At 37.3% G+C, this 23410-nt stretch overlaps 1 protein-coding gene across 1 annotated transcript; it reads left to right on the top strand.

Moving 5' to 3' along the window:
• The first annotated feature begins 15225 nt into the window (after positions 1 to 15225).
• LOC144344429 (juvenile hormone acid O-methyltransferase-like) lies at positions 15226 to 19027 on the top strand. The gene is made up of 4 exons (XM_078006357.2): positions 15226 to 15406; positions 15909 to 16222; positions 17581 to 17725; positions 18759 to 19027. The coding sequence occupies exons 1-4, from the start codon at positions 15226 to 15228 to the stop codon at positions 18923 to 18925; spliced, it is 807 nt and encodes a 268-aa protein (XP_077862483.1). The 3' UTR covers positions 18926 to 19027.
• The last annotated feature ends 4383 nt before the right edge of the window (positions 19028 to 23410 follow it).

The raw sequence follows: 23410 nt of genomic DNA, 5'->3' as shown, positions 1-23410 counted from the left end.
GGCGATGATCATGATGGACGTATGCTTAGGATGCTGTCCAGCTCGCTACGGTCACCAATAAACAAAATATTCACTACACGGCGTTCACACTTTCACTCGCATCAATACTGCTACTGTACGTGGCAATAGTAAAGATAATAAATTTGAGACGATGCATCACTGCGTGCAAAAACCTGATGACTGACCACAACCACATGTAACGCAAAATATATAGTGCTTTATGCCAACCAGTGTACATTTCGGTTAGACAGGAGGCCGGTTAGACAGGAAAATAATTTTAGAGAAAACAGAAATTGTCACGATTTAGCTATGGGCCAGCGCATGGGCACGCAGTTACGGCATTAATTTGCCATTTTCTTAAACAACTGTAAAAAAATCCACGAAGAAGTCAGTCAGGGGCCCAACGTCGCGTGTTAATTATTCAAGCTTAGTAGCAGAACCCCTTTTCTGGTTCGTGTTTTTGACATTTATCCGACAAAATCTGAACCCTTACACTGTTTATTGTCATAAATACTATATGTCACGAGGTTGATTTAAATATTTGGATAAATTATACAAATTCCTAAATGTCGGGTTCCAAATATCACTCGTGTTTCGGTTCTTTTTACCCGTACCAAATTAATTGTTTATACCTCTAAATGTATAGAGTGGTTGTGGCCAGTTCAGCAATATGTTTGGGAATACGAACATACAAACACAGCATACTAGATAAGACAAACTAATCAGTAACAAGTAAAGGAATTTAATTAATCACGGAAAACAAATGCATTACAAATAACATTAACCGCTCCCTAAACAAGGGAAATAAATATATACGGTTCGCTCGGGATTATGAGCACCAGCGCATGTGTTGGAATAATGCCCCAGAGCTCACGAACACGAGCGGGCAACTTATAATAGAATAAATGATAGATTAATAATAAATAGACTTAATGGTGTAGCTACACAACTTTCAAACAAAATACGGCATTCCCCGTTTCAATTGTTGTCGTGCACGTAAAATAGAATAGTCATAAAACATACAAAATGAGTTTTACAAAAATAGAATAATTAAACACTTGACAGCTAGTGCGCCAGACTAATGGAAAGTGCGGGTTTGGGGTGCATGCGACTCACAGTTATGTCCGTACTGGAAGTCGGCGCTCGTTGTACGAAGAACGGAGTGTAGTCACCACAAGGATAGCAGAATTGGCGAAGGAACGATGTTACACGTTGAGACCATTCGCTCGCAGAAACCCAGTGCTGGTTAGTCTTCAGGAAATGTTCAAACAGCCATGTGCGTCACCACAACTTTCAGAATCTGGGACAAACTTTGTCAAAGGTCCTCCTTCACCGTGATGTCTGAAGAAGCAACCCCGATGACGTGGCATTCACGCATTATATAGTCGTACACCTGGGATTAACATCACAATACACTGGAACTTAACGGCGGAACCATTCAATGCACAGGGATAATTGACATCACTCAATTACCCAATGTAGTGTCAAAAGGATTGCTGTGTAGAATAGAATGCATTTAGCATTTCTCCGGTTCAGACTGCCACCTCGGTAGCTTTACAGTTATTTCCGACGATCCCTGAAACAGGGTTCCAAAGTCACTGTGACGCGATTTCCATCACGTGCAGGTCACGAGTCTTGACTGTACTGTTAACGATCTTTCTGAACCGAGGAAGTTGAAATAATCGCGACATTAATGTCCCGTATGTAAATAATAAAAATCTACCTATCTCAGCTGTCATATCCTACCTCGGTGTCATATAGTGGGTCTTATCTTTAACTGACTACAGTGAATGTATTTTAATACATACCTTGTGACACCCCCAACCAAGATAAAACCACAATTATTTTCTTTTAATTGCTGGTTATATACAAAACCACAAGGTATGTTCACTATAATTAAAAAAATGCACAATCAACATCAAATTTCCACGAATTACTTTTAGTAAAACGATTACATATCTGATTACCTAAGTTGTGCTTCTACTCAGGTAGTCAGCTCCAATATTATGTATGCCCTTAATGGATATAATTCTATAATTAAATGATTGCAGGTAAAGCGCCCATCGCATTAATCGGCCGTTATTCATTCTGGCCTTATTCAAATAGAGTAATGGTTGGTGGTCAGTTTCAATCCAGAATTCTTTTGCATAAAGATACTGCTGAAATTTACGCATGCTCCATACCAAAGCGAGGAATTCTTTTTCAATCACCGAATAATTTGATTCTGCTTTAGACACTTTCCTGCTAGTAAATGCTACAGGGAAAGCTATCTCATCATTGTACTGGATTAGAACTGCCCCCAATCCTATATCTGAGGCATCAGTATGTAGAACGAATATCTTTTGAAATAGGGCAACTTTAGTATTAGTTTACTACCGAGTGAATGTTTCAGTTGATCAAATGCTAACTGGTGTGGTTTTTCCCAAGTAACCTTCTTTGGTTGGCCCTTTCTGGTAAGGTCATGCAATGGGGCAGCAATGGCTGCACAATTCGGAACGAATTTGCGATAATATGAGGCCAATCCCATGAATGTACGAACTTGAGTGACATTTGTCGGCTGTGGCGTATCCAACAGATTTTGTATTTTACCTGCCACTGTACTAAGTGACCGCCCACCTACAATATGGCCGATAAACTCCATCTGGGAATATCCCACAAAACATTTGAAAGGTTTTGCCGTCAGGCCAGCCCGTTTTATTTTACTTAATACATCAAACAAAGCATCAAGATGGTCTTCCCATGATTTAGTATATATTAAAATATCGTCGACCAAATTGACAACTCTTCCATATGTGCCCCTCAGAACTGTTCTCATAATTCTGGAAAATGTCGCTGGACTATTAATGAGACCAAAAGGCATAACTTTATACTGGTACAGACCAAGAGGGCTAAGAATGCAGTTTTATTCTTTGCATTCGCGGTCAACGGGATTTGCCAAAAACCTCTAGTAAGGTCAATCTTTGTATCGGCCCTCTCCTAGTTGTGAGAACAGATCTTCAGGGTTCGGCATTGGCTCCGCATCAAACAATGTAATGCGATACAATTTTCTAAAACCTGTACAAAATCGAAACTTGCCGTCTTGCTTTTTAACCAACACTATGGGAGAGGCATATGGGGACTCTGAAGGTTCTATAATGTCCATCATATCCTGGACCTCTTTTATAATTAACTCCCGTGTAGCAAAGGGAGTGGGATATGGCTTTGACTTAATAGGTTGATCTGATGTCAACTTAATATCATGCTGACCCACCTTTGACCTTCCAGGAGTATATGTCAATGTAGTCGAAAATTGTGTCAAAATATGTTTTACCACCTTAACTTGATCTTTGGACAGCTCAGAACAAATATGAACATCGTCACTTGTTTCTTTACCTTCTATTGGAACAAAATCTAATAATTCGGAAAATGGTTGATCTAACCATCTACCCCATGGTCATCCGGTTGGCTATTAATTAAACCCATTCCAATACATTGTAACAACCCTTTCACATCCGTTTTTGTTTTTTCCAATGACTGTTTTCTATCTCTCCTTACTTCATACTTCTTTAACATATTTGCATGGTATAATTTTAATTTTCCATCTTTTTCAATGCGATAGTCAGCTACACCCACTCTTTCCCTCACGGTGTATGGACCCTGCCACTGTAATCTTAACTTATCATTCGCTGTAGGTAAAAGTAAAAGAACCTGATCACCTTCAACAAACTTCCTAGATTTGACCCGTTTGCCAAAGTGTTGTCTGTATTTGTCAGAAGACTTACTTAACACTCCTGCATTGCCAAATTGCAGGTATTTTCAAGCCTCTCTCGTTGGTCTAGTACATATTCATACGTACTCCTCACCTCTGAGTTGTTCACTTCAGCAGTCCAGAGTATGGTCATGGGCCCTCTCACAGTGCGCCCATATAGGAGCTCAAATGGGGAAAATCCCAAGCTTCCTTGAGGAGCCTCACGATATGCAAAGAGCAGTGGTGCAATGTAACGGTCCCAATCTTTAGGACATTCGTTGCACATACGCTTTAACATCGACTTAAGGGTACCATTAAATCTTTCCACAAGTCCATTGCATTGTGGGTGATACTGAGTTGTAGTTAGTTGTTTGATAGATAGTAAGCGACTCACCTCCCTCATCACATCTGCTACAAATTGTGTACCAAGATCACTAAAAACTTGCTCAGGTACACCTAAGCGGCAGTACATGTTAAATAGCTCCTCAGCCACCACTTCAGAAGTTATACGTTTCAGTGGACTGGCTTCAGGATACCGTGTTGCGTAATCTACAAGAGTTAATATGTATTGGTTGCCCTGACTGGTAATTGGATGAATGGGGCCCACCAGGTCTACTGCTACCCTTCTAAATGGAACATCTATTAGTGGCATAGAACATAAAGGTACTTTTCCAGCCCTACCTTTTGGAGTTGTCTGCTGGCATATGTCACATGACTGACAATAACCTTTCACGTCTCCATGTATTGATGGCCAGTAAAACTGAGTCATGGCCCAATGCCATAACATCCAAACGAAAGTCTGCTGGCACCACAAGCTGACTTACTTTAATTTTCTCCCCATTTCATATCTAGGAGAACGAAAGTGTCGATACAACAGCCCCTTTTTAAAATAGAAGCTAACTACATTAGAGTGACCTGTGGCAATTTTTTTGCCACTTTCTGCCAAATGACGAGCTCTATTTAAAGTAGGATCATTTCTTTGTGCTAGCTCTAAGGCTGAAGTCGTAATTTCTAATTTGTTTTGTTTAAGTTTAGGAACAATAAGTGGGCGGACTGGTTTTGCACTAGCTTTAACCTGTGCTCTGGGTTCTACCCCTTGTACTAACTCTAACTCACTGTGAGAAGAGCTGCCCTCACTAGGGATGGGCACGAGGTTTACACATTCAAGTCTCACCTCCCCCGGTCCCATGGAGCGAGCACTCTCACCACACACCCTCTCTGGGACTTCAGATGGGGAAGATGCACTTTTTTTGCCATCCCCCTACTCCCAAGAGTACCACCATCCGTTTCCCCTAAACGCCTGACATCTGAACATTGATATGTTTCTCTGTCCCCCGTTCTTCAGTAACTGACATTTTAAAGGGACTCAACCGTAGGTTCAACATTTCCTTGGACACCTGACGCCTGAACAATATGTTTCTCCGCCCCCTGCCTCTCAGGAAGTGATAGTTTCATAGTTATAGGATTTGCGCCTTCAATATTAATCTTCTGGGCTGTGGAGTTAACATCTGGCCCCTCACCCAGGACATTTACCATTTGATTTTCACAAAAACTCTGATCGGGTCCACTAGGGTTTCTAGCCCCACTAATGTTACCGATCACTAAGTCGTACATTGGTGAAGGAAAGCATGCAGCTTTTACTCTTCCCGTATAATACGGTGTTTTTACATCTACCTGGGCCACTTTAGAATGTATACATGACCCATCTAGCAAAATGCATGTGCGTTGTTCATCAAAAAGTTGTGTAGGCGCTACAAGACTGGACCGTACTCCAGCTCCACTGCAGCCTGTATATCTGAGAACAGATACAACATGACCATTAAGAACTCCCTTAACCACAGGCATAACAGAGCAGTCAATCAAATTATTAGTGTCCACACTCATCATACTGGGAAGGGTGACGGCTGGACCCCTTTGATTGCATGCTCCCCTCGCTATTGGTTGTTCCACACGGTCATGTGTACGTTTTGGTTTACAGGAGTAACTGTATTGGACGCATGCTGCAGCGAATAATGAATTTCCAGCCACATCACTCTTAGCGTGACAATCCTTTTTCTTATGGCCTTTCCTACTGCACCAGTGGCATATTATCGAGTTAGATGGCTTACCAGATGTCTGAGATTTGTTGACTGACTGACCAGTTTGTTTACTGGTTTGTTTCTGATTATTGCTAGACCTGACTGGCAAGGCATGGTAATTGCAACAGTACGTAGATAAGCACGTTGAGCTAATTCGTATATAGATTTACAAGGCTGTTCACGTAAATACATAGCTAACTCTGCACTACATGTGTCCAAATATTGTTCTCTCAAAATCAAGTCTATCAAGGCCTCTACAGTTTTATCAATCTCTGACAACTCGATCCATCTAACAAGATAATTCTTAAAGGAGAACTAATTAGAGCCTAATTTGGTGTTTGTATTTATCAGGTTATGTTGATTATAAATTTGAAAAAAAAAAAATGATTATCTTCAGAGTTATGATGATTTAAATATGAGAACCCATAAACCTGTGAAGGACTTCCGTTTGCGCCATCTAGCCATAAAAAAATGCCCTCATGAGGTATAAACAGGAAAGGTAACAAAGCATGAGAGACAGACATTTTTTTGTCTAACTGTCTAATAAATGCTGTTTCCAGTACTGCACTGTGCGTGCAAATTATTTCAAAGTCTGGATGTATGCAATCTTGAGTTTGTAGGGTAGTGGTGGAAACACTTTCGTCCATGTATTCACGGGGCTGCACTGGCAAATCATGAGACAATTGTCACAGGAACACCAAGCAGATTGTTCACAGACTTCCGTGTAATTTGAAATAAAACTATCATCCGAACAAGGGGCATCGTTGACGATATACTCTCATCACTCACACTGGACTGATCTGAATCTTCACAGTATACCGTACTTCACTGATCATAAGCCCGGAGGCATGAACACGTAGGGGAAAAGTAAGGGATGAGCTTATACTCGAGGATCAACTCAGAAAAGATTATTTTGTTTTGGGGTTAAACACTGTAACCATCTTGCCAACAACGAAAAATTATTTAAAAAATGTATTCGTTCACCACGCCGGGCTCGGAAAAATAATACTTATTTTTGAAAAAAAATGCGTCATTGATTTCCACGACACTTACAATGAAGAAACAAACATGTTCAAAAAAATCGCACACATTTTATTACAATACGATTTACATACCGTCTGAAATTACGGTGAAATAATGGGTAGGGTCTGTGGGGAAACAGTTGAAGGCATTTATCATTATCTTGGTATATTTTCGATCGTACGCAAACTCTCGACGCAATGCAATTTTTCACCAGCACGATTTGACCTGAAAAAAATTTCCTTTGACCTAACAGGTCATGTCTTTCATTAACCAATCAAAATGGTGTGTCGTAATGATGAAATTTTCCGATTATTGACGATGATTTTATAACGCAATGCGGAAGTGAATTACCGCAATGTTAAAATGCGTTCTGTAGCACTGATTGCAACGAAAAAACGATGATTCGTTTCCCTAAAAACTGGCGATTCGCAATTTCCGACGGTAAACGACTGTTAATAGTAACCGTGGGTAAACAGAGTGTGGAGGAAACATTTAAACATCTTTCACGGTCGCCAAGATGTCACATCGTTCAAACTCTAGGCCTTTCATGATAGTCTCAAAGTAAACGGGGGCTGAGTAAACCATGCCCTGCCCAATAACCAGGTACACGACTTAACGATCACATTTTTGGCTTTTCGAAAGCTACTACTCAAAGAAATATGGATTACTCCGGTATTGCAACATCGGGGTTCATCCTGAATAAATAACAGAATAGAAAGGATGCGAACCATGTTGTGTACGTTCGCCATGCACTCTGAAATTAATGCGAGTTTTCTCATAAAAGCACGAACCAAACTACCATGCCAATCACGATTATTATGAAATGAAACACTTTTTACACGCATATTTTAAATAATATCGTCGAAGCCCAGTAAAAACACTCTGGGCTTATAATCGTGAATGCCCTCAACTCGATAAATACCTAGTAAAAATAGAGGGATGGGCTTCATACTTGGGAGGGGCTTACGATCGGGGAAGTACGGTACTTTAACGCAATTGGGCTTCCAATCTCAGAATACTGTGGTTCAAACGCATAATGCTCTAACCCAAGTTCTAAAAAGCACATTGTGCTTATAAAAGTTGAGTTTATACTAGTAGTACACAATGCTTGGCAGCATGAACGGCTATGTACAATGGCGTACATGAATGCGATCAGATACTGAAACGTCATAGCTTTGAAAAGTACCCGGATGTTCGTTCGTTATTTATTCCCCTCCATGAATGGCTTCCATGGTGTTTAATTGCAAGCACTTCAAAAGCCTATCCAAGCTACAGTTATAATTAAAACAATTAAACCACTGCAATATTATTTCGAATACAGTTTAGAATATACACAACTATAAATTAAGGCCGCATTTAGGTTCGCTTTAAGTCTTACCACAAACTGAGTTGCTGTCTCGTCTTTGTATGGTTTACTCTGTTTGAACTTATTGCGGTAACCATCCTCCGTCAAACAATATGCTGTCAAAATAGTACGTCTCACAGTGCCCCAGTCATTTGTCTGTTGCTTTTCCAGTGAGAAGGGCACTAAATGCGGTTCCCCAAATACTTACAGGCCATTTATTATTAGTGGCGAACACTTCAAAGCGCTTCACAAAAGCATCCATGTCCCCCCTTCTTTGAAATCGGGTAACTTTGGGAGTTTAATGGTCTCATTATTGCTCTCGTCAGATCTAAGGAGTTTGCCACTTTTCTCTAGAGCTAGAGTTCGAACCGTTACCTATATTTTTCAGCTTCCTGGGCTAGTTTTTGTGATTCTATTTTCTCTTTACTTTCAATCTCTTGTCTTTTCATATCTGCCTCTCGTTTTAAAGCTCTTTGCTTTATTTGGATTTCTAAAACCTGTTCTCTAACGTACTGTTCTAATTCAACATTTTCATAGCCAATCACTTATCCCAATGCCCTTATGGCACCCACATCAATGCCCGCCTGTTGAGCCATATTAATGTGGTAGTATAAATGGTGACTAAAGGTTATATTAAATTAGGTAACCCAGTATAAATATATCTCACTAAAAAGCTATGTTATACAAGTGATCAGTATTCTCCACGCCGGGAAGGTAGATTGGTACCCCAACACACAAATGCTTGGTCACAACTTTATAATTTTATGGATGTATTTATATATAAATTAAACACATCCCGCCGCTGCCACCATTGCCATGAGGTTGATTTAAATATTTGGATAAATTATACAAATGCCTAAATGTCGGGTTCCAAATATCACTCGTGTTTCGGGGTTCTTTTACCCATACAAAATTAATTGTTTATACCTCTAAATGTATAGAGTGGTTGTGAACAGTTCAGCAATATGTTTGGGAATACGAACATACAAACACAGCATACTAGATAAGACAAACTAATCAGTAACAAGTAAAGGAATTTAATTAATCACGGAAAACAAATGCATTACAAATAACATTAACCGCTCCCTAAACAAGGGAAATAAATATATACGGTTCGCTCGGGGTTATGAGCACCAGCGCATGTGTTGGAATAATGCCCCAGAGCTCACGAACACGAGCGGGCAACTTATAATAGAATAAATGATAGATTAATAATAAATAGACGTAATGGTGTAGCTACACAACTTTCAAACAAAATACGGCATTCCCCGTTTCAATTGTTGTCTAAATTAATCGGTTCGTGCACGTAAAATAGAATAGTCATAAAACATACAAAATTCGTTTCACAAAAAAACAATAATTAAACACTTGACAGCTAGTGCCCTAGACTAATGGAAAGTGTGGGTGTGGGGTGCATGCGACTCACAGTTATGTCCGTACGACCTGTGGTTATGTCCGTGATGGAAGTCGGCGCTCGTTGTACGAAGAACGGAGTGCAGTCACCACCAGGATAGCAGAATTGGGGAAGGAACGATGTTACACGTTGAGACCATTCGCTCGCAGAAACCCAGCGCTGGTTAGTCTTCAGGAAATGTTCAAGCAGCCATGTGCGTCACCACAACTTTCAGAATCTGGGACCAACTTTGTCAAAAGTCCTCCTCCACCGCGATGTCTGAAGAAGCAACCCCGATGACGTGGCATTCAGCATTATATATTCGTACACCTGGGATTAACATCACAATACACTGGAACTTAGCTGCGGAACCATTCGATGCACAGGGATAATTGACATCACTCAATTACCCAATGTAGTGTCACGTTCCACACATTCGCAGTAAACGACTGGAAGTCAATTCAAAAGGATTGCTGTGTAGAATAGAATGCATTTAGCATTTCTCCGGTTCAGACTGCCACCTCGGTAGCTTCACAGTTATTTCCTACGGTCCCTGAAACAGGATTCCAAAGTCACTGTGACGTGATTTCCATCACGTGCAGGTCACGAGTCCCGTATGTAAATAATAAACATCGACCTATCTCAGCTGTCATATCCTACCTTGCTGTCATATAGTGACGTGATTTCCATCACGTGCAGGTCACGAGTCTTGACTGTACTGTTAACTATCTTTCTGAACCGAGGAAGTTGAAATAATCGCGACATTAATGTCCCGTATGTAAATAATAAAAATCTACCTATCTCAGCTGTCACATTCTACCTCGCTGTCATATAGTGGGTCTTATCCTTAACTGCCTACAGTAAATGTATTTTAATACATACCTTGTGACACTGTATATAATCACCGCTGTGATATTCATAGTCACATACATCCACTTTGGCACGACATAATTGACCTGTAAGTTCGAGAAAACTCGTTTTTACCGGAGCTTGGCTGGAGCTGTTTACTACTTCGTGACTTTCAAGGAAATAATCCCTATTGTTTAGAAGCATGTGTATAGTGTACCTGGGCCTTTAAGATAGAGAGTTTGTAACCTTCTGTAAGAGATAAGGAGAGAAATGGGTGAATTAAGCTGGACTATATGTAATGAATTAATGTATATTCCTTTGGGTCGAATCTGGTATCTCTACGTGTGAGTGCTAACAGTCAAGTGAGACTGTGGACCAAACTTGTCGCCACGCCCTTGCTGAGGTTACACAAAAAAATATAAAAGTTTTGAGAAAATTATGCAAGCATCAACCAATATAGGTAATCTGACACAAAGATTCAGGTGCATTTAGTTTACTTTTGATAACTAATGCAAATTAGAGCATATGAATGACTTTATTAAATTTACTCATTAAGAATGTGACCAATCAACGCGCCACGTTCAAATTTGAATCGTATAGCAAATGTTCTAGAGTCCAATTTTTAGCAACGTGGAGAACACAGGCAGAGGTTGCTGGAATATAAATTTAATTAATATCAAATATCCACTAGAACTGTTTGATTCTTTTACCATATTAAAGGGGAAATGCTGGTATGAATTAGGGCTAAACAATTCAGCAAAATAAGGAGGGATGTGCAGTCATGATTTCTAGTATTTAACTAATCTTATCGATTTGATTAGGAAAATTTGTTGTAGTTCATGATAAACAAGTTAACAATAATGAATATTGAAATATGAATAAAAGGGCCAGAGCATGTTATACTTACTTCACAAGAGTTTAGTAATTTCACACAGGTTAATGGTATTAGGCATACATTTGCTGCTCTTTCAACCAGTGGTGAAATATGACGTCTTGGAAAAGGAACACTGATAATTTAAATTTGGTTATTGCCAAGTTTCTTCTAGAATATCGTTGTGCAGCACATGGTAGTGCAACTGGTAGAAGTCCGGGGAATTCTATTCACAGAGACATGTAATGCAACATCAATGTCATCAGAAACGACACCATGGTTAACGTGCACAATTCAGAAAATTTGATGTGGTTTAATCTGTTTTTGTGAGAAATTTTCGAAAAGCGTATGAATGCATATATAATAATAATATATAATTCTACATAATAACAAACTAATAGTGGCAAACCTAATTACTTTAAAATTTAAAATTATTTTGAAATTAAAAAGAAAAAATATTATATGTACAGTTTGCTACAGGGGAATATAGAGTATACTTATTTATGCTGGGCTAGGTAGTATTGTATTGAAGCATTTAGGGAGTTTTCAATTGTGTGGCAGGGCAGTTTTGAAAATAAAATAAGCTTGACTACATGGCATGTGTAAAAATGTAAACCACATACAACTATATCATGCCATAAAGTCACCTAAGATAGGTAAATCAATGTATGTTCTGGGATTTATAGCTGAAACAAATGAAAACTGTGAAATCTACGAGATCAGACATCCACATCATTTGGTCACATATGAACGTTCAGATAAGGTTCTATGAAAGTTCGTTTCTGACAAGAAATCGACACTGTATTTTTATCATTTACCTACAGCCAAACACAACATTGCATATGTATTGCCATAAACCACGAACTCAAAACACCGCCCTTTGACATGCAATAAAAACATGATTTAATGATTAACGTTCATGACCAGGAACATTAATAATCTGAATCAAATATATGCATTGTGATCACAATGAAAGCAACTCAAAGACGTTGCAAAATGTAGAAAAACACCTCCTTCGAAAAACAAATTCAAAAATGAACTTGTACTCTGGAAGTGTATGGCGATACAAGCGAAAACTCTTCACTGGCATCACAGAGAAATATTGTGGCCCTGTTAACCGTTATGCTAAATTAAGATTCCAATTGCCTTGTCAATGGTTCAGTGCACATGCGCACATGTTAATTGTATAGATAACCTGTGCTGCCACAGTGAGTAAGGTCACTTGTCTGACTCTTGTTAAATAAAGAAGCCTGAGCGATCCTGAAAGACTTTGTCGATTGAGGTGAGAAGTGATCAACACATTCATCAGTTTTCCCAGGTAACGCCGTGTATGGCATCTACGTTCAATCCAAAATAATGTCACGGCCTGAAGACATACTTATTGTTGTTGATTTAGACCCGAATACAAACATTGGGCTGCAATGTTTACACGGAAATTGTACTTATTCATCGTGTATGCTAGCTACATTCAATCTATAATTAGGTCACAGCCTGAGGACAGTTTGCTACAGGGGAATATAGAGTATACTTATTTATGCTGGGCTAGGTAGTATTGTATTGAAGCATTTAGGGAGTTTTCAATTGTGTGGCAGGGCAGTTTTGAAAATAAAATAAGCTTGACTACATGGCATGTGTAAAAATATAAACCTCATACAACTATATCATGCCATAAAGTCACCTAAGATAGGTAAATCAATGTATGTTCTGGGATTTATAGCTGAAACAAATGAAAACTGTGAAATCTACGAGATCAGACATCCACATCATTTGGTCACATATGAACGTTCAGATAAGGTTCTATGAAAGTTCGTTTCAGACAAGAAATCGACACTGTATGTTTATCATTTACCTACAGCCAAACACAACATTGCATATGTATTGCCATAAACCACGAACTCAAAACACCGCCCTTTGACATGCAATAAAAACATGATTTAATGATTAACGTTCATGACCAGGAACATTATTAATCTGAATCAAATATATGCACAATGATCACAATGAAAGCAACTCAAAGACGTTGCAAAATGTAGAAAAACACCTCCTTCGAAAAACAAATTCAAAAATGAACTTGTACTCTGGAAGTGTATGGCGATACAAGCGAAAACTCTTCACTGGCATCACAGAGAAATATTGTTGCCCTGTTAACCGTTATACTAAATTAAGATTCCAATTGCCTTGTCAATGGTTCAGTGCACATGCGCACATGTTAATTGTATAGATAACCTGTGCTGCCACAGAGAGTAAGGTCACTTGTCTGACTCTTGTTAAATAAAGAAGCCTGAGCGATCCTGAAAGACTTTGTCGATTGAGGTGAGAAGTGATCAACACATTCATCAGTTTTCCCAGGTAACACCGTGTATGGCATCTACGTTCAATCCAAAATAATGTCACAGCCTGAAGACATACTTATTTGTTGTTGATTTAGACCCGAATACAAACATTGGGCTGCAATGTTTACACGGAAATTGTACTTATTCATCGTGTGTGCTAGCTACATTCAATCTATAATTAGGTCACAGCCTGATGACATAAGAGTTTGCTTATGATTCAGAAGCGAAATCAAACATTGGGCTACAATGTTAATATAGACAACTACGTCAGCTACGTTCAAATAAAAAATGTGTCACAGTCATATTTATTTTGCTGTTGATTTTTGTTGAGCCGACAATCTTTGCTCACTAATCATCTAGTTTTAATAAGAAATTGTGCATATTAATTATCTAATTATCTAATCGTATTTTTGGCTTTTCTACCTAATATCTCAAGGACCCATGATCAGATTTCAATGAAAATGTGTACATTTGATTTTCTAAGACACTGCACAAGCCTTATTATTTTACATTAAAATATTTGTATATTAATTACCCGATTTGCATAATAATAACTCGGTTTTCAGCTTGTCCATCAATATCTCAAGTACTTATCTTATTTAAATGAGTCTTTGTTCATAAATACAAATTGCAACAATATAATGTGATATAATGTTTTGGGTTTTTAGTTAATTTCTTAAATTGCATAATTATTAGCCAAATTTAAGCATTTTCACTTGTTTTTGTATGTACTATTCATCATAATTCAATGATGAAACGTTTTGGGACCTACTTCTGAACACAGAAAACCGTGGTATATCGAGTATTTTAGACCGACTGTCATAAATTGAAAATAACTGTCATCAAATCATAATTCTGGACATTGGTGAAATATTTGTTTTGAATTATTAAATGGCCCATCTATATAACGATTTTCTTTTATCAATCACGCCACGGCTGTCCACTCATCTATGCAAATAGAAGACTTAATCTTGCATCTACACTCACAGTGTAGTTGTCGTAAAACATTACCTCATGATGACTGATATCACCTGTACGATTAATTAGCTAAATATAATGTCTCAATAAGAGAATGAATCTGGCAAAGCAATGCATTATGACATGAAATTTATGTAGTATGTCTGTAAAATGTTGTACGATTTCACCAAAAATATTAATATATGTTCAGGTACATAGATGGTAGGTGATGAATCTTCGTCAGGTAGATGAACATATAAATATACATTTTTGGCACTATTCATTATCGCACACTGAAAGTAAAAGTGAAATATATACAGTGGATGCAAAGAGAAAACGTGCTGCTCTGTTATCTGTTATGTCTAGTTGTTATGTCATTACTTGAGCGCACATGCTAATTGTATTATCAACTGTGCAACCACAGCCTGACGGTTGTCAAAGACAGAAACCAGAACGAGAAGTGATAATGAACACATTAACCGAACATTTATTTTCCAATTATCAGGTCGTGGTGCTGTGTTTTCTATTGTTGGTCACATGTTGGCGCAACATTGCCTGTTTACTATATTGTACGCATCTTTACAATATTGTAAAACGATGGTATCGATTTTGTTTTTAGACTTGTTTTAATCAAATCCGACTGCCAGTTATGAACGCCAAAGAAGTGATATCATTTTCTTCATGCAGAACGCGTTTTGTTCACATCTCAGCAGACGACATAATACAGAGGTTAGATTTTCATGAGTCGGATTCTTTACTGGACGTGTGCTGTGGAACAGGGGAGTTAACAAAACTGGTGACTGAAAATGCCAGGATAAAGTCTACTACAGGTTAGAGACGATCAAGTTCAGGGGATGCAGGACTAAAAAAACTGGCAATGTTTACATTCATTCCTAAAATGAATTAAACATTACTATTTCAAGTAAATTGTATTGACATAAATCTATTATAACCTATAAAACTATTAACATTTTGACAGAGATAGTACTGTCTAGACTTAGTGTTTGATATACCAGTAATTTGTTGAATCAACCACCACCTTAAACTAATTTGTTTAACACTTTACGTGGAAGTCCATTGATATTTTATCAAGTCTTTATGTCAAAAGAGACAATGATATGATCTAAATCAAAAAGCTTTACGCTTTAACAAATGCAGTATATTTATGTCCTTATTTTTGCCGGCAATTTGAATATTGCAAATATTTCTCAATCTGAAATAGACCCAGTGCAATTGCAATGTATATATAGAGTGCGATGTATATATAGGTTGTGTCATTTGACCTGCCAAGTGTTCGTTTGTGTCACTTTGTCTTTATTTTTCACATTTTAGCAATTGACATCAATCCGACAATGATAGATATCGCAAAATCTACATACAACGCTGACAATATTGCATATCTTGTTGGTGATGCTGGAACTGCTGAAACATTCAAGTCAGAATGGAAAAACTCGTTCGATAAAGTTTTGGCCTATTATGCTCTGCATTGGATTTCTAACTGGTATGATACCTTAAGATATCTCCACGAATGCTTGAAACCAGGCGGGGTGGGCTATATAAATATGTGTGTCGACGAACCATCAATGTTTACCAATGTAATACAAGAAACTATCTCCGAGTTACCAAGATGGCAAAAATTTGTGAAGGTTTGTAAATTTACAGTAAAATGTTTGGTGATATGGCAATGGGTAATCCTCTAACAGTGACGTATATGACATATTGCTAGGTTTATTAGGTGTAATAATGGTGTAAGCTTGGATGCCTAATACATTTACACAATCATTTAAATCTCAATCAAAATTTACACATCTAAATTGCTTAGTGTTTGATTCGAACTGTTTGTATTTTTTGCATTTATTACGATTACATCAGCTTTAGTTGCATACCTTTTTTATTGTTTAGCTTTGTTTTTCAATAGAGTTGTACCTGTTTTTTTTAAAACAAATAATGATGCATTTGTTGCTCTTATGGGAGCTTCTCTAGAAGGATTTTGTTTGTTGTTCCTTTGGATTTTTTTGGTCATAGCGACGTCGCATGTTCATCCTTCGATGTCGGCTATTCTTATCATTGCAAAGTAGAATTTTCTAAGCTTTGGATTGTTCACCCATGAACAGGCAACGTGGGTTTAGACCGTAGCGAGAAAGGTTAGTTATTTTGTGCCCAACATTTCAGTGCATATGTTTCTTTTGGCACTTTCAAACCTACTGGCTCACTGTCTTTAATGTTCGTTTTCTTCTGCTTTTAACATGTAACTTCGAATTTCTTAATTCTGCAGGCGAGAGTATAAATTATGTTAGAAAAACTAGTTTAAACCTCGTCGTATTTCTGATCAATCACTGCTGATTGGAATAGTGATACCGATTCTACATATTATGGACCACTGTTTATACAAACTTTTCTGTCTGTAAACTTTCTCGGGTATGTGTATGTTTTGTGCTCCGCGAACTTCCTACCACATGTGTCTGTGTGTAGCTGTGAACCCATTTATACGATTACCATGTAAAATACGTCATCTCCAAGCTATGTCTACGTAGGGCAAAAGCACGTTTTGGCGTTTTTATATTTTGAACTTTGGTAGGGTGTGTCATATGCAGCCATGATCCCACATATAGCAACCAGCTTAGATGCTTAATATTTTCAGTAGTTCCAATCATGTTGCTTGATATTGTCTATGGAAAAAAAGAAAATTTCTGTCTCATGATAATGTAATGTAATGCATTAAAATCAGATTTAAGCGAACACTAACAATAGTTTTACCTTAGTTTTTAATTGGTGTAAATGATAATATATCTTAGATGCAAATAACCTCGTGACGTTTTGCTTCTCAAATACTGTATAATTCTCATGCATTGGGTGCTATGACGGAAGATGGAACATTATTTGAAACAAAAACTAATCCAGTTGCTTACAATCTCTCTCTCCCATTACCTGCTTTTAGTAAGCATTTTGTTAATCCCATCAACCCATATTACGATACTCTTGCCAACTATGTTTAACACCACAGGGATTCCAGTATAAAATGTATGCACTACAAGGGAATGCGGAAGATTTTGCTGCAATTCTCAGAAAAGCTGGTTTTGTTGATGTCAAAGTAGAAGTGGATAACAGGTTAAAGTTCTATCAATTTGATAACGATTTGCAAACGAAAAGTAAGTATAACTTACGTGGCACAGTATGATGTCAGTGAGGGGCAGTGAAGTGAAAATAGGATCTAGGAAAATATTTCAACTAAAACTAGATTTTTGTCAAATATCTATCTCAGACAACTCATATCAGACTTGTATGTATATAAGCATTTTTCATCCATGCATAATATTTATATATAATTATCAGAAAGTGTCTATCCGGTGAAAGTACCAACATTCTTGCCCAGATCGGTTTTAGACTCGATTACTCAAACAGTTTATTCTATTGTACTCATGAGTGCTAAAAGAATAATTTTGAGAATAAGAAGATATGAACACATCATTCCTGGTCAAAATAGCCTTTTATTTCCTTCATGTAAATTACAAGTTTGATTTTAGAATTACATCAAGGCGCTGAAGTCTATTGATTGAATATTGAAAACTCGTATTCTACATATTACTATTTTTTGTACGTGATTGATTCAGGTGTCAATTTCACAATTAGTGACTTGTGACGATTCTACCTCTGTGGGACACATTTTTTATCTGCACACACACGGACATCTCATTATGGTAAATTTTAAGGCAACACTGAAAAAATTGAAAAAAACTTGATCAAGGGTTATACAATAATGTAAATAGTGTTTATTTTGTTTTGCCTATTGATGGATATTTTGTATTTATTGCGTCATGAGCTGCCAATTAGTATTTTAGAAAACACAATAAAAGTTTCAGTTTTGTACACTAACATACATTTTTATTCATTGCACCATTAATCACACGAAAGCAGACTAATGGTAATCTGTTTTCAAGGAACAGTGTTTCTATATACAAATTCAATAAGATATAATAATTTATTGGAACGCAAATTAATGATTCTGATTATAAGCCTGTCGATGAAATAGTTGTAAGAGATATGGGAAAATATAAAATATCTATATTTAAACTCAATTATATTAACAACCTTGAAGACATGACGTGTCCCTTCACAAAAATATAACACCTCAACTATATATATGTTCACATTACTAGTATGTCGCCTCTGTTCCATTTCTAGGTTTTATTAAAACCTTTCTCCCTCACCTGGAGTGTATTCCTGACGACCTCAAAGAAGATTTTTTAGAAGATATTTTTCGTCATTCTGATTCGAAAAATGAGAAGACTGAAGATGGAAAAGCAATATGGAAGGTCCCTATTTTAACTGCTATAGTCAGAAAAAAGTAAACTAAATTCATTACACGTTATGCCATGGCTTACATTCAGATTTATTGGCGTTTTGTTGAAATGACAAAATGAGAACTATTAACATTTCTATTTTACATTTAATTTGCGTTGTGTCTTACTGATTTTCTTTATAGAGATTACTGTTTATTTTGAAAAGATCTGTGATTAGATTCAACATTCCTTACTATGTAATCCATATAATCGTTAGCATGTTGTGTAAGGAAGCCTGAGTCAAAACACAACTAAAGGCGTAGGCGATGAGCAATTCATCAGTTAGGTTCCCGTTCTTCTGGTCCGCCATTACACGGTATGCCATGAAAAATGTAAGATTCTAGGCCCATTGGCCCCTGCCCCCCCCCCCGGAATTTTGACCCCCCCCCCCCCAGTCAGTTGACCCCCCGACCTGTTGTCCGGTTCATTTAGCCCCCTCTGTATATTTCCCTCCCGTTCTTCTGGTCCGCCATTACACGGTATGCCATGCAAAATGTAAGATTCTAGGCCCATTGGCCCCTGCCCCCCCCCGGAATTTTGACACCCCCCCCAGTCAGTTGACCCCCCGACCTGTTGTCCGTTTCATTTAGCCCCTCTGTATATTTCCCTCCCGTTTTGTTAAGATTAATAAAATTAAATAAATATTTCAAAATACTAAAATATTATTGGAAGTTTTATTAAAGTAGTAACTCAGAGTCTGAGTGTCGATCAGTAAATTAAGAGCTTTACTCTGGGCATAGTAATAGTGACCTTAGCATGACCTAAACAGATGTGAGTATATTCTAGTGTTTGTTCAAGTTGCAGAGATTTATATTTATTACTAGAAATAAAATATCTCAAATTACAATGAATTGGCACCGGACCGGGGGCAACGGGCCTGCTCCCGGATATTGTATTCTTCTTACATAATCCCTCTAATATTTTAGACGCGTTTATAGGTCCCGGTCATGATTTTCATTTAGTAACTATTTGTTTTATAAAGTTTACAAAAAAAAGTTTGTAGAAAAAATAATTGTATGTACTCTTATAGGTTGTGCGAGTGCTCATCGTATGAATACAGCTTAAAAAATACAAATGGTAAAAGATCTCGTTTGATAGTCTGCGATTGGTTGAAATATGTCCATTATACAGTTAAGACCACCTCAATGGGTTTATTTTCTTTAACATTTCAACGTAAAACACCCGACTATAAATGATTCATTAAGAATTTATATACAGCACTCTTTTGTATGCATTAATATTAGAAACGAGGCTTATAAGTATACAGCACATTTATTAGAAAATTGAAAAAAAAAACTTCATAAATATTTCACAATAATATAGAATTGCCATAAATACAATAGAATAATAAACTAATTTATCTCTGTATTTTTTTGTGAACAATGGTGTTCACAATATACACTGTTATATGTTGTGTTTTAAAGTTTGTAATAGTGCTATCAGTTGAAACAGTTGTTAAAAAACAAATGTGTCAATTTATTTATTTATAAACGTGGAATGTCACACCACTGGAAGTGGTTTTCAAGCGTTGAAAGTGCGAATTCAGCTCACTAGACTCCCTGTAGGTAGTGATATAAAATAAGTGCACTAGTATTATTAAACGAACAGGGTTAAATAAAGTCAGAAACAGCTTATTTTGGGAAAGGTACTTCCCAGTATTCAAATAAATTAATCGGCAGTTTTAGCATGTTTTTTTTTTATTTTACAAAGGGCAAACTAAACATTCGGAAAATACCATTGGCAACCATAACTCCGGCGCATTGACACTCTCGAACTTGACAATATTAACTCTCAGACCACTAAGCAAATAGATGGAAATACCAGTAACATCACATGAAGACTGATGACCAGGATAGCTGTATTTAGTGTTCATTTCTATGCAATTGCAATTCTCAATTTCTATGTTTAAAATCAAATTGCCGGTGTGGACGGCGACATATTTTTTGGGTTTTTGTATATACCGCATTTTGTATATACCAGTCTGACACTGATAAGTAAACGGTCTGGGACATAGTCAACATGGGACTCAGAATAACAGGTAAGATCTGACGTAGGTTTCACCATACAGCGTTAAATTCACAATTTTATGTTTCCGAAAAATCAGATATTTATGCTGAAGAACAAAGTATACAAGGACTGGAAACTGTCATGTACATTGTGTAGTCAAATCAGTAAGCAGAATACACTTTGGATATTATGGATGCTTTGGTACATAGATACATGAAAATGTAAAACAAAATGAAAACCTGTAGCCCCTGTATGGCAAGTTGACAATGCCTAATATTACTAAACCGTTTGTTTTAAATCTCATTAAAATCTCAACTCTGATGAAAAAAAAACAAGTTTCTGCTACTCAACGCGAAAACCAATCATCGCGAAAGCCACTCACCACGAGGCTACTAGTCCTAATAACAGTATTGTGAAAAACATGTGACTAGTACTTTTTAGTGTTGTATTGTTTGAAATGCCTACATTGAACTTTGCACATCAAATTAACAACATCAAGAAGGATTCAAAAGGTCATTAGGTCCATGTCCCTGTGCTTCAGACAAACATATCAAACCCACCAGTAGCCCGAATTTGAAACTAAGCTCAAGTTTATCCTGTGTAAATACAAATAACATTTATGGCCAAACTATTACGGTTTTTATGGGATGGGGCCTCACTAAGACCAGGAAGTTTTGCTTGAAAGCCAGTGTTGGACAACTATGCTAAGTATTTCTAACAAAACTTCAAGTGGGCCTTTGCATCTAGTATGAATTATGCAATATATCTGTCTGTTTATGCGGTAAATTGCTTCAAGTAGTTGGACTAAAGACAGTTTCGTCGTCTATGTCATCACAGCCTTGTGTTTATAGGGCAAAGATCAACTTGGTCAAACACAGATTCTTGACCTGGTTTCCAGGCAAGTCTAATTTGTCTGTATTGATGATTATAGACAAACTGAAATACAAAATTGACAATCCATTGCATATGGCTTGGATCCTACACAGATTAAAGTTGCATATCAAACACACACTTTATAATTGGTCCAGTGAACCATGTACGAACCGTCGTCAATAGCAACATAGAGGTACAATGATCAAAGAAATTTCCGAAACTACTCGATCATTTTGACTTTAGAACTAAACGTGAACATTATTGACGCAATCAAAGACGTGCTGAACAGGAAGTCCATTTTGGGCTACTGACATTGTCAAATTCAGGAGAGTAGAGGAACATTTATACAGGAGATGTTCCAGTAGGAAACCATTAAAATTGATCGAATGGCATATCAAAATCCTTTACTGGAACAGATCATTTTCCACAATCACCAAAATAACAACGTAGCTATGTTTCTAGGCATACAATGAACTCTAAAAAAATCGAGTCTTATCGCCCTTGTATTTCCGAGCAATAAAAGGTCGAGGCCAAAACACAACTGAATTTCGCCCAATCTTTCTAGTGATTAGATAGACTACATGTATTTTATTAAGAGTTGTCCGGGAACCAAAATTTGGGATGTGAATCACTCCGGCAAAAAAAATTACCTATAAATTATAGGTACATGTAGATATTCTATCACTTTGGATTAGCAATTAATTTTGGTATTAAACCTGTAATTTGGTCGAATCTCGAAATTATCTGCTGCACATTTAGCGACCACCACCAGAGAGTGTCCAATGCACAACGCCCTCTCGCACTTGCAGTAGGTAAACTTTCAAATGTCCATCCATATTAATCGTCACCATTAAGCCAGACAATAACTCCCGGTGTAGGGCTTCCCCCTTTTAGGAGAACTGCAGTTGTCAGACAGGAAAGATGAAATGCATAAGCATGTTTTGTATAGCCAGTTTGTCGAATGTTGTTGCTTGTGTAATCTTTGCTTGTGTAATCTTTGCTTGGGTAATCCGGTCCATGACTGTTACTGTCACGATAAATCACGATTTGAAAGCCTAACAGTGTGACCTGAATAGTATTCCTCTCCTTCAGCTCCTGACCCTCATGGATAAATTTAATATATATAACTCAAAGCAATCGATATGATGATATAAAATGATTGAAACTGAAAAACAGTACAATATATCTATGATATTTAGAACTACAACATTATAGTAACCATAGTGTAAGCACCATTGAACACACAGTTCTCATCAATAGGCAGAAGTTAGAAGCAGACTGTCAACAACAACATGTTTTGTTTTTAATTTAAAGAGAAAGAAACTATAAGCTATGTAATTTGCTAAAGTTTCACAGATACATATTATATCAAATAATTACCGGAGCATAATGCTGCAAGCACACAGTATTTGATCTCAATATGGACAATCTACGTTGTTTCTGCGTACAATAGTGAACCATTTGTCATGGTGTTCAAGTTTCTAATTGTTGGCATGTCATTTACTTCAATATGCATAAACACGGCCACAGATCGTGACTATAGATTGATCTCGTCAATATAAACACTCTAGTTTCTTCACTGCAGCAGTGTAAAAAGGTAGCTTTAGCACGAGA

The sequence above is a fragment of the Saccoglossus kowalevskii genome, chromosome 12, assembly GCF_978046115.1.
Source record: "Saccoglossus kowalevskii chromosome 12, keSacKowa6.1, whole genome shotgun sequence".
Taxonomy (NCBI): domain Eukaryota; kingdom Metazoa; phylum Hemichordata; class Enteropneusta; family Harrimaniidae; genus Saccoglossus; species Saccoglossus kowalevskii.
The sequence above is the reverse complement of the archived record's forward strand: the minus strand, read 5'-3'. Positions and strand labels throughout refer to the sequence as shown.